Source organism: Cucurbita maxima, unplaced genomic scaffold, assembly GCF_002738345.1.
Source record: "Cucurbita maxima cultivar Rimu unplaced genomic scaffold, Cmax_1.0 Cma_Scf00007, whole genome shotgun sequence".
Classification (NCBI taxonomy): domain Eukaryota; kingdom Viridiplantae; phylum Streptophyta; class Magnoliopsida; order Cucurbitales; family Cucurbitaceae; genus Cucurbita; species Cucurbita maxima.
The window spans coordinates 1,125,029-1,137,326 of record NW_019272023.1 but is presented as its reverse complement, the minus strand read 5'-3'; the positions used below and the strand labels follow the sequence as shown (position 1 = coordinate 1,137,326).

Here is a 12,298-nt window from a genome sequence, read left to right as displayed (position 1 = left end):
ATTGAAATGAAATAAGCATTTCTACAAGGGGTGTAGAAACACATTTTAAAGCTAACAATATTTGCTGGCGGTAAACTTTGACTGTTACAAATGGTACCAAATGTGCATAGGGTATGAAAACCTCTCCTCTCTTTTCAAACAGCCACGTTTCAAAACTGTGAGGTTGACAGTGACAATTACTAGCCGAGCCAAGCCAATTGTATTAAACTTTTCAATTTTGATTTGGATTTATGGAAGATTGGGTGATGAGTTTATGAAGAAACGACATGTTTGACCTTTTGGGTTTTGATTTGGAATAAGCCAAAATATGGAAGATTGAGTGATGTCTTTTCTGGCATCCTTCCCACCAAACAGCCTTCAAAATTGTTCATAGTTTACTATTATTGTATGTACATGTTTTGTGTTGAATTCATGGGTTGAAAATGGTGAGAATGAGCCAAATTGACATGGAACTTACAAACACTAGACATACATTACACGACAGGTATACCTTTATTTTAATAAAGATAACAATACCACCAATATACTTCAACTCTGTCATACCATAACATCTATTTTCTTAACCCTAGCCTTCCACTGAATCAATATTAATAATATACATACAAATACATTACAATACAGATGCAAATGCAAATGCAGAAGAAATTTTGGCAACACACCAAGAATCAGATCTTCAAATCGGTATTCAGAATCTACTCTCTACACTTTCACACTGTGGTTTACTTAGAAAGTAACATAGCAAAACACTCCAAATCCTTACCCGGAAAGAACCCAGAAGCTGAAAGGAGGCAGAGCTACCATTGCTTAAAGAGATCCCACCGACCGCTAGCTAATTCTTCCATTTTGATCAATCAGAGTACCCACTTGCTCTCCGCATAAAGCTTTTGAGATATTTCCAGGCTCAAGAAGATTAAAGACCACAACTGTAAAACCAAAATTGGGTTGGATTTCATTCTAATCCTTCGACAACAATGCAACAATATAGAGGAAAACACATCAAACTTCAAACTTCTATTTAGTGCTATGAGATTCTTTTTAAGATCATAACAACATTTGGAGGATGAAGTTTTTGAATCTCTGACCTCTTAGTCAATGATGTCTTAACCAGTTGAGCTATGTTGACGTTAGTTAGTGATTTGAGATTAAACCATAATATTAAGTTGATGCTGTGAAGTCTTTAGAGATCAACCATGGCATTAAGCCAGAATATTAGACTAACCCTGAACATTATATTAATAATATAAACGAAAAAACGTACCGGGAATGTTATTCTCTTCGCAGAAAGTTAATGCTGTCATGTCCATGCTAATGGCACCTCTTGATACTAACTCCCTGAAAGAGATGTGCTTGAATGTAAAATTGCTGTCATGCGAATTGCAGTCATACACCCCATCAACATTTGTACCCTTAAGAACTGCCTCAGCATGAACTAGTAAGAGAGAAAGGCATGTAAAACCATGTAAGCATTTAAATCCGAAAGATTAGCATATGTTGCATTGCATACTCGCAAACAAAATAGAAAAAATGAAACAGGAGAGATCATGCAACAACGGACTAAAAGAGACAGAATAGTAGGCAGGGCCATACTCTCAGAAGCTCGAAAGGCCGCAGCTGTATCAGTGGAAAATAGGGGATTTCCAGTGCCAGCACCAATGCCACCAAATATAACTACTCTGCCTTTCTCAAGATGCCTTATAGCACGTTGCCTACTGTATGGTTCAGCAACCTCCTGAAGCATAAATGCAGATTGGACACGAGTCTGAACTCCCATCTTCTCTATTGCTGATTGGAGAAGTACTGAATTCATAACGGTAGCCATCATACTGTAGAGATGGTATTCAGGGTGTCAATATTAGTAATGCTTGTTACACAGATGATGTTTATCCGGAGCGTTCTACTATCAAAGTCAGGATAAATAAGTATTTCATAAGCTACCACTACCAAGCATCTATCCAGTCAAAAATAGCATATGGTACGTTCCAACATCTCTGCACAAATTTAACAATCTTCTATTGATCTACCCCACAAACCTCAAATGCACTAAAGGCCTCAACTAAACATTCATTAAACCAAGTGCCAACTTTCAAGCTCAGATACTTAATAAATCAAGGTTACAGTGATACAACACAGATCCCATTCAGGCAAGGTCATGTTTTAGCTTTAGAGACAAGAAGGGAGGTAACCTTCTCAACCCCCTCATTTGCTTCCTAGAATACAAAATTACTTATTTCTTAAATAGACAAGACCCCTTTCCAAGAGTTCGACATCAGAAAAACACAGGAATCCTATAAGAAGAAAGAAACGGAAAAAGGCATGTCAACACCAACAAAGATGAAGCGGATGGCAGTCTCATACAACTACAGAATGCCACAATGGACATATGATAAATCATAGCAATAGTATCAGTGTCAATGAAACAATTTTTAAAAATTAGAAAGTTTTTGTTAATTTATCTAAATATCAAAATCTCTTGAGATTCACATTATCTTGACATTTTTCATGATTTTTCCCACATCTCTAGCATTTGGGGAAATAGCCTCTTGATTCCTATTCTGGATGACAGACATCTCTAAGTTTTCATTAACATCAACAGAATGTAGGTCTGGAAGGTCTATGTTCTCTTTTTTAGGAGAGAAAGTGTGATTAAAGCTTTGTTAAAAAAAAAAAAACGGCCAACTAAATAATGAGAAAGAGGATTTAGATTTTGTATCACCAAGGAGGAGAGTAAAAACGCACCCAATTTGGTATGCTGTACATCTATCTAAACCTGTTGTAGTCACCCAAGAGTCTCCACAGAAGAAGTTACGACCTCCAACAACAATTGCCACCTGCAATATTTTAACCAAAAATTATAGTCCAGTGTGAAAAAAGGGAAAGAAGCGATAAAAAATGGTTGGCAATAATTAATACCTCCACACCCAGGCGACAGGCCATTACAACTTCCCTGGCGATTGCCATTGCAACCTAATCATCAGAGAAACAGATTTGATGCTGGCAACTATCCAATCGTCTTAACGATATAACATTATAAACTCACTGAGAATGTCACAAGAAAATTCTATTAAACCTTTGAGTCAATGTTGTTAGGACCAGTCCCTGCAAGAGCTTCACCACTGATTTTAAACACGACTCTTCGCCACCTTGGACTGGTAACTGCTTTGGGTTTTACATTATTCATGTGACCAGCAGTATTGGGTGTGGGAAGAACATACCTGCAATCGATTGCAAAAACAATAACTGTTGTTACCTCGTGAACAAAACTACCATGGAACTCTAATCAAACTCAAAAAAGAACAAAAAAAAAAAAAAAAAAAAAAAAAAAAAAAAAAAAAAAAAAAAAAAAAAAAAAAAAAAAAAAAAAGAACAGCTTATCATTAACATGAGGTTCATTGACCCATTTTAAAAAATGAAGCAAATCAACAAGACATGTCCAAATATTTGTTTCTTATATATTCGTCTAAACCAACTCCAAACTACTCAGCAGTGAGTACACAACAAAATACACCATATTGGTAATAGTATGATAAGGCGTGCGAATGGAAACTCTAATCTGCTTCCAAAGATTGGTTCATCCCGCAAACATAAACATGGGTACATTGACACGCCAGCAAACTGCAAAGCACATATGCTATGAACAAAGAGAGGAAACACCAGACAGAAATCATACACTATTGATACACTATAGATTTTTCCAGACACAGAAACCATTGTACATCTGAAAGCGTCACTGCGGCTAACACTGTTTTGGGACATAGTTCTAAACATTCACTACAATTAATGTACGAGCTTGATCCAGTAAGATCTAAGAGCTGTTAATAAAGATATGCACTTAGAATTTCAAACTGCTCCTTTCACTCCAGAGCAATGACCAGTGAATACGAAATTCCGAGGATGAAAGAATTGCAGATATACAATGAATAACAACCCCCGTCAGCAAAAACGTGTAAAGAAATTGTGTATCTTGTAGAGTTATTACTCAAATAGACAATTGACTATGCACTCAAGAACTCATGGTAATCGAAAAACACACACAACACAGATCTGAAAGAACACCCATTTTCCCAAAACATGTTTTGTTTTGTAGAATGGTAGATCCGGGGAAGAAAGAGACGGTAAGAAGTAGAACCTCTTTGATATCCTCGGAGTATTCCCTGATGAAGCAACACTCCGATCATCGTCAGACACAACCTTCATTGTCAAAGAATTTCCAACAATCTGCTCCATCTGCTTGAACCAAGGCCAGTGGCTGATCGAAACGCCACCGTTACTCATCCTCTGCCTCTCCAACTTATACCTCTTTTTTAAGTTGTCCACCTTGTTCTTACACTGTTCTACGCTCTTGCTCTGCTTCTCGCACCGTTCACTGACAGTTGCAGCCACTTCCTCCCAGTCCCTCCCCCTCAAATTTCCCCTATTCAGCTGCGTAAATTTCTCGGTATACGCGTCCAGAAGGCAGGAGATAGCCGCATCGCTCCACTCCTCTCGATCCTTCCTGTATTCTCCGCCACTGGAGGAAGGCTTCGCTCTTTTATAACTATAAGAACCTCCTTCCTCCCCAAGCTCATCCGACTGATCCTTCCTCTTCTCAACCCGCACATCAACACCAACACCAAGCCGATTCGGATCTCCATTATCAAACGAACTGGAGCAGAAAGCAGCATCACCATAATCCTCCCCATCGTCTTCCTCCCCCTCCTCATCTATCGGGCCGCCGATCTTCTTCGGACTTCCAGACGGCGCGAGAATCGGTTGAGCCGGTTGATTGGGAGGTGGCGGTGGCGACGCGTGAACGGAAGACGCTCGAGGCGTGAAGCGGTGAGGAGCATATGATTGATGGATGTGGTTAGGAGTTGGTACATGATGGTGGTTGGCGGTAGATTGGTGGTGTTGTTGGTGGTGGTGGTGGTGGTCGTCGCTGAGGAGAGAGAAGTCGTCGTCACAGGAAGCCATTAGAGGACGTTAGGGTTAGGATTCAAGCTTCACCGGAACGACGGCGTTAGGGAAGGAGAGCCAAACGTTGAGGGCGTTTTCAAATTCTCACGAAAGGGATTTGACGGAACACACCCTACCGTGAACTGCTCAAGACTTCCCACGTCACGGCTTCTCACGGTTCCGTTAAGTACCGAGAAATTTCTATCCTCTTCCCACACGGTGGGGCCCTTATCGTTGAGGCTCCGTGACGATCGTTAACATGCCTTCTCGTTTCCACAAATACCCTTCTTAGTTTCACTAATTATCGATACTACCCCTACTTATCAAATCAGTCACGTCCTTGATGGACAAAATATGCCACAAGTTTAATTAATCAATAAAATACCTTTTTAAGAATAATGACCAATAAAACACAGATATTTCAAAAAATATATTAAACCTTTTTACATTTGCATACAAAAAGATAAAGATAATATAAAATGTTTATTCTATTTTCTTTTTCTTTTTTAGTACAATAAAACGTGGATGCATAAATGTTATATTAAATAATAAAAGATAATATAAAACGTTTAGGGTTTAGCCGCCATTTGGCTTTTTTTTTTTTTTTTTTTTTTTTTTTTTTTTTTTTTTTTTTTTTTTTTGCAATATTCCTCTAATTTGCCTTAAATTTTTGGGCTTGGTCACGAAGATGGGCTGGGCCCAATAATAGCCTTTTGTGTGGTCCAAATGATATTAAGGAAATCCATTTTAAAATACAAAATTTATTTTCTTGCAGATTAAAAATAATAATTAATAATACAAAAACAAAAAAAGAAAAAAAGAAATGAAAAGCTTCTGTTTGGTTTATTCAGAATTATCCGACATCTATCAGACAAAATCTTAATCAGTTATAAATAAAATATTGAAAAACCAAACCAAACGGGGTTTATAATTATTTTAAATTACATTTCAACCCCCAAATTCAAAAACCCTAATCCCTTTCTTCTTCTTCATCATCTTCAACCTGTGATCGAAGATGGATCACCTCGCCTGTTCGAGGAATGCTGCTGCTGCTGCTGCTGATAATTGTGCAGATCCGTCAAATCGAGTTCCTTCTGCTTCACCATCAGCATCATCCTCTCATTTTCCAGCCTTCTCTTCTCGTTCTCCAGCTTCGCTCTCTCCATATCCCTCTCCTTCTTCCTCCTAAACTTCAGCCATTTCAGTCTCTGTTTCTCAATCTCTAAGCCCTGCGATTGGTATTTCACTTGCTGCTCTTCTAGCTGAATCAATCGCCTCTTCATCCACTGCTTCTTCTCCCACGGGCTCCTCCCCCCGTCCTGCACAACTCCCATCACCTCCGCACTCATCTGCTGAATCCCCGCTGTGAATCCTTCTTTTCTCCCCCTCTTCTTCGATTCCGTTTCCTCCTCCTCTTCCTGTACTCTCGAACTTCCTTCAACCTCCTCCTCCTCCTCCTCCTCCTCCTCATCGTCTTCTTCCGATTCATCATCCTCATCCTCGTCTTCCTCTTCCTCATCTCCGCTTTTCGAACCCTCGCCGGCCGTGGCGACAGGAGCGGTCTCCGTCGCGTGGAAGCATCGTTGCTGTTGTTGTTGTTGTGGAAGGTGGGATGGTTCTGCCCCCGTCTCCGGTAAGGTATTGGCACCGCCGCCGCCGCTGTTGCCGGCGCCATGACGGCAAGTGTTGTGGTAAGCGCACATTTCTCTGAAGAAAAGATGTTTAGAATTGAGTAATTTTCGGACTTCTTCTTTCACTTTCGGTGTTAATTCCATTGATTCCAATAGGGTGTGATTCTCGACGACTCTGCAGGCGGTGCCCTTCCCCAAAATGTCGTTAACTCGTTTGTATCTTTTATTTAAATCGTTAAATTTGTCTTCGCATTGCTGCGGTGAAACGTAGAATCCTTTTTCCATCATTGCTCTGGATACGGATTTCCATTTCCCCTTCTTTTGCAGAAGCCCCACTGGTTTTTTCTTGCTGGCATGGTCCATCGGCTCCGACCCACCTTCGTCGCCGATGTAAAACACCGCCGTGATCAGCAGCCGGACCATCATGTCCGTCCATTTCATCCTCTGCCACGGCGAGATTTTCTTCTTGGCGTCGCTGTTGCTGTCGTCCGCTAATCCCTGCTCCTCCTCGTCGCTGACATTTGACTGCTGCGGCTTAGGCTTCGCCGGGTATGGGCATTTCACTGCGGCCGGCGGCGGTTGTTGTTGGTGGTGGGCCTCGTGTGGGACATATGACACCATTGGGGGGTGGTGTAATTGGTGAGGATTTGATGGGATTTGATGAAGTGGCAATTCCAATCCCAGCATTGACGAACTAATGCCGGGAAACATCCCTCCACTAGCACCGCCGCCGCCGCCTAAACTATTGGGTTCCATTAAAACCACCCCCTAGTTTTCTCGATTTACCGTTACTAAATCTAGAAATAAACACAAACCCAGAAACAGAAATTCCTGACTAGCTATAGAATGTTAGCAGAAGACTGTCCCTAACACTCAAAATTTGAAGAATGTTCTTAGAGAGAGAGACAGAGAGAAGAACAGTGGGCTTATTGGATAGAGTGAAAGAGACCATGGATGAGAGAGTATATAGATAGAAGGGGGCAGCCGGTTTGGGAAGAGTGGATTGTGGAATTGGGTTGACAGAAAACCGCCCATGGTTTTGGGAGGTAAGCGAGGTGGTAGAGGAAAAAGATGAAAACTGGAAACTGGAAACCCACAGTATTTTTAGAAGAAACCTGTGGAGAGAAGAAGGGGGGAAATGTTTTGTTGTTGGTTTGGGAAATGGCCTCGCCGTTAGACACATTGCTATTCCACGTACGTATCTCGAAAACCACAATCTTTTTATTTTTTCTTTTTTTTTGCTCTACTCTTCCTTAGTTATTGAAAAAAATGACTACATCGTGTTTCATCATTTTAAATAATTATTCTTCTTTTTTACTTTTTGGATAATGTGAACTCCAAATTTTGACTCCTGATAATTTAGTTAAAAAGATGTTCCAGAGAAAGATGGATATTTGATCCATATCGGGAAATTATAACAGATTCAAAATGTGCGGAAGTACGAGAAAAGATCTCTGATTCCTTCGGCTTTACATCAAAAGTTGATGACCCACAAAGGAGACGAGATCGACGATCCATAGCGCCGCAGTGGGGCTTCACTGTTCTTCAATGGCCGAAACCAAAAGAACCCAATTTCAATTCATCCCAAAGCTGTAATTCCGACGACCCACCACTCGCCTTCTTCCACGTCCTTTTCCATCTTCTCTGTTTTGAATATGTTACGGTCCATTTTGAATTCGAATCAAGCTGCGCTAGCCCTCCAAACACCTCTCAAATTTCTTCGATTTGGTGCATTTTCTTATCCTAATCCGATGCGTCGTTTCATTTCTCTTCGTTACTTTTCTTGTAGCTCGCCACTCTCTTTTTGTTTTGCCCCCATTTGCCTTTCCTCCATCCACGTTCCTGTCCGAAAAGCCCAAAACTTCTCTTTGGAAATTGTATTTATTTGTGGGGTATCATGGAAATCCGTGTCCGGATTTCGAATTCCTAAAACCGTTGGACGAGGGACGCGGTTTTGTGATAAACTAATCTTGAATGCTTTTCTGCCGGCGATTAAGCGATGACCTGAAGAAATTGCGGGAAATTTTGAGGTATTGATTTGGGACTCTACCGTCGGCGCCGATGGGAGCCTTGCTCTCTTACTTGGCTGAAGTTGCCAATGGCTCCACCAACGATCCTGGCCTCGGAGACATACCCGAGAGTTGCGTCGCCTGTGTTTTTCTTTACCTGACTCCGCCACAGATTTGCAACCTTGCGCGGCTTAACAGAGCGTTTCGCGGCGCCGCCTCGTCGGATTCCGTTTGGCAATCAAAATTGCCTTCAAATTATCAAGATCTTCTCGATTTGCTGCCCCCCCAACGGTATCAAAATCTGTCAAGAAAGGACATATACGCACTGCTATCTCGGCCGGTGCCATTCGATGATGGAAATAAGGTGGTTCGTCGTCTTTCCCATTGCAAGATTTCATTTCCTTTCTGTTTCTTTTTTTCTGGGTTGGAATTTATTTGTTAGGGTTTTTCTTGGTTGATCCTTTAGAGTTCGACAATTGATTTCCCCCGCCCCCTCTTTTTGTGTTTTTGGGAGTATAATTGTGGAGGAAGGGATGTTGGTTTATGGAATTTTGAACCTTTACAGGAGGTGTGGCTGGACAGAATCACGGGAAAGATTTGCATGTCAATATCAGCGAAGGCCATGTCTATAACTGGAATTGATGATAGAAGATACTGGAATTGGATTTCGACTGAAGAGTCTCGGTTAGACTCGGATTATCCTTAGCTTGAAACTTATTACGCAACTTTTAGTTGGTCTTTGTAGGCTTTTTGATCTTGAATTGGGTTTGAATTAGCCAATTCGTTCAAGTAATGAAAAGTTTTATTCATGATTTACTTGCAAAAGAGGTGGTTTGCATTTTGATGGAAGATGTATCTATGCCTCTATGGACGGGAGGTGAGTGGCTTACATATGCCACTGGGTTTTGAATTCTTTGACTCCTCTGGTTCTTTCTGATTATTTTGTTTCTTTGTTGCTGCAATTGTTAGGATATGATGAAAACTCGTTCTGTCATATGTGACTAAAGTATCAATTTATCAAAATGCTGTTTTGTGAGTAAACTGGTAATTGGTGGAGGCATTTGATGTGATTTTTGGTAAATAAGGAGTGATATTACTGAAGAATGATAATATGTTTCGTTGCTGTGATGGTCATGAAAAACTGAATTGTTGGTTTGTCATTGATATTTGTTGTTTTAGACTGCTCAGTCCTGCTGCTAGTTCCTTCCTTTTTGTTTTGTACTTGGATGATGACATGGGCATGATTTTTTTTCAACAAACTCATTGTTTGTCTGGATGGAACTGGTCGTTATCTTTTTATTTTAATTTCTCTTCATAAGTTTAAAAAATGGTTCGACATATAGTATTTCTGTCATGTTTGGTTCAGTTTTAATGTACCTTTTGAACAAATTTCTGAATTATGTTTTTGGTTTTAGGTGCTGCTATGACTATCAAGTCTTTTCTGAGGATTTTGCATCTTGAACTCTATATGTGAATATTGCTTTTTTCAGCTTCCGGATGTCTTTTCTCTTTGGTGAGGGGCTAACGACAATCTCCATTGATTACACAAATTTAGAAATTCCCAGAAATGAAGACTCTCTTAAACTTTTGCTTTAGTCTCAAAGCATCAAAGACTAAACCTTGTCAGATTTTGTGTAATGTTGCCCTGTGTTGGACAACTTTTCTTTTGGATCTATGGTGTTCTGGTGATTTATGAATTCAGTTTTATATCAATATACTCAAAGTGAATGAGGTGCTTGAGAAAGTTCATGATCAGTCCTTTACATTTACACGTGAATGAATGTAGTCAGAAACTAAGTGGGGGTCCTTAGATTGTGTGGGAAGTAACAAGGAAAGATTATAGACTTCTATAACATTTGTAATGAGTGGCTGTTGTGCATCCGAGCAATGTGATTTCCATCAAGCAGGGTTGCTAGAGTTCGTGTCTATTTGATGATTGTTATTTTGCAAAGCGTTAGGATCCTACATAATTATAGCGCACCTCTTATGTTTCTCAATCTTTTCAGGTTCAATGTTGTGGCATATCTGCAGCAAATTTGGTGGTTTGAAGTAGATGGGATGGTGAAATTCCCTTTTCCTGCTGATATCTATACACTGACCTTCAGGCTTCACCTTGGAAGGTTCTACAAGCGGCTCGGCCGACGTGGATGCAGCTTCGAGCATACTCACGGTTGGGATGTAAAGCCTGTACGGTTCGAAATGTCTACTTCTGATGGACAGCAAGCGACACATGAATTCTGTTTAGACGAGAACAGATTTATTGAAAGTGAACACCACAAGCGTGGGTGTTGGATAGAATACAAGGTAGGTGAATTCTTTGTCAATGAGTCGGGATCGACCACGGAAATTAGATTTTCCATGAAACAGATTGACTGCACGCATTCTAAAGGTGGGGTTTGTGTAGATTCTGTATTTATCGTTCCCAGTAACTTGAAAGAGCGTAAAACACGAGGAATTCCAAAAGGTAGTCAACCAAAGATGTTTATGCAATCCTCCATAGTTTAACTCAAAGGATTATAACATGGAAATTTACAGGTTGATACCATTTCTAGGCTTTTGGCATTTCGTTTGTCGTCTTGGTTTTCCTCGATGGGTATGCGCTCTGTCGATTTTGGTTATGTACATTCTATTGTGAACAGCTTTGTTAACTTTATCCCATCTTATTTTGAATTTCTTTTAGGATATCTGGTGTACGTTTTCAAGGGCAGATTCACTAGAGTATTGTAATGGATTACAGGACAAACAACCCACACAACCAGATTGGTTTTGACGAGAGGCTTAAAAGCAAAAGAAGAAACAGGTTCTTCTCTTTGACATCCTCAAAAGTAGTATTAATGATGGACTTGTCTGGGTATGATGTGGGGGAAGAAGTATAGTTATGTTTTGATTTCGATTTCGTTTTCGTTGAACGAATTATGCAGTTATTGCTATGCCCCCAATGAATAAGGTCAATTCGTTTAAAGTTTGGTTCATTTACGATTGTGTTGGCTCAAATCCAGTCCCGTTTTGTCAAACTCAAAAAGTTGATCTTCGAGCATAGTTCAATATATAAAATAATGTTTTGATCTCTTATCTCTAGATTTATAAACAAGTTTTCAAGGTTGAAAATGCACACTTTTCTTGTGGCTTTTGTTTGTCCTCATCCTTTAGTACATGTCTTAGATCTACTTTCCAATGCCTAATTCATCAGTTTTGTATGCTTCTAGAGAGATTGCCAGACAAATGTGCAAATCACTCAAACATCAATACAACCAAATCTATCTCAACAACACTGGCAAACAATTTAAATTCGTGAATCAATCGACCGGTTCAAAAAAAAAATGAATGTTCTTAAATACCTCGAACCGAATCCAACCAAACCGCCCTATTATTAAATATATTTACAAAGGATGAAAAGAAGCAAAAATTGAAAGCTATATAGTCCAGAAACAAGGACAGGTGAATGAATAGAGGATAATATTGCAAGTAAAATTAAAAAAGTAAACAGAGAATTGAGATTAATAGATGAACTGGGGAGGGGTGGGTTGCGTGTAAATGTGGAATTATAAGAGGGGGTTGGGATATAAATATGAGCAACCCATTGCAGGACCAGGCACCCTCCTTTCTCATATCTATATTCATTTTGCATTCTCAATCTTTTGCTTTTAATATTTAGCCATTAGGCACGGCTATCTCTGCATCCCTCTCTATTTTCTCTTTCTTCTTCTTCTTTTTTTTTTTTTTTTT

At 39.9% G+C, this 12,298-nt stretch overlaps 3 protein-coding genes across 11 annotated transcripts; 1 reads left to right on the top strand and 2 right to left on the bottom strand.

The window, feature by feature from the left end:
- Positions 1–471: 471 nt before the first annotated feature.
- On the bottom strand, positions 472–5,330 carry LOC111481608. The gene is made up of 7 exons (XM_023127134.1): positions 4,127–5,330; positions 3,068–3,212; positions 2,911–2,964; positions 2,737–2,828; positions 1,588–1,823; positions 1,259–1,429; positions 472–923 (listed from the first exon to the last, which is right to left on the bottom strand). Exons 1-7 carry the CDS (start codon positions 4,948–4,950, stop codon positions 826–828), a joined length of 1,620 nt encoding a protein of 539 aa, XP_022982902.1. The 5' UTR covers positions 4,951–5,330; the 3' UTR covers positions 472–825.
- Positions 5,331–5,833: 503 nt separating this feature from the next.
- LOC111481638 (ribosome quality control complex subunit 2-like) lies at positions 5,834–7,462 on the bottom strand. Its single transcript, XM_023127176.1, has 2 exons — positions 7,379–7,462; positions 5,834–7,329 (listed from the first exon to the last, which is right to left on the bottom strand). The coding sequence occupies exon 2, from the start codon at positions 7,317–7,319 to the stop codon at positions 5,931–5,933; it is 1,389 nt and encodes a 462-aa protein (XP_022982944.1). The 5' UTR covers positions 7,320–7,329; positions 7,379–7,462; the 3' UTR covers positions 5,834–5,930.
- LOC111481703 (F-box protein PP2-A15-like) lies at positions 7,271–11,613 on the top strand. 9 transcript variants are annotated; one of them, XR_002718079.1, is made up of 5 exons: positions 7,271–8,939; positions 9,138–9,256; positions 10,579–11,036; positions 11,108–11,165; positions 11,253–11,613. XR_002718079.1 is itself a non-coding variant. In XM_023127267.1 (4 exons), the coding sequence occupies exons 2-4, from the start codon at positions 8,625–8,627 to the stop codon at positions 11,075–11,077; spliced, it is 933 nt and encodes a 310-aa protein (XP_022983035.1). In that variant the 5' UTR covers positions 7,271–7,757; positions 7,985–8,624; the 3' UTR covers positions 11,078–11,613. The 9 variants fall into 9 exon arrangements, 4 of the variants coding, with proteins under 4 accessions (XP_022983035.1, XP_022983037.1, XP_022983039.1 ...); XR_002718078.1 differs by having other exon boundaries at positions 10,579–11,165; positions 11,281–11,372; positions 11,494–11,613; XR_002718077.1 differs by having other exon boundaries at positions 10,579–11,165; positions 11,281–11,613.
- The last annotated feature ends 685 nt before the right edge of the window (positions 11,614–12,298 follow it).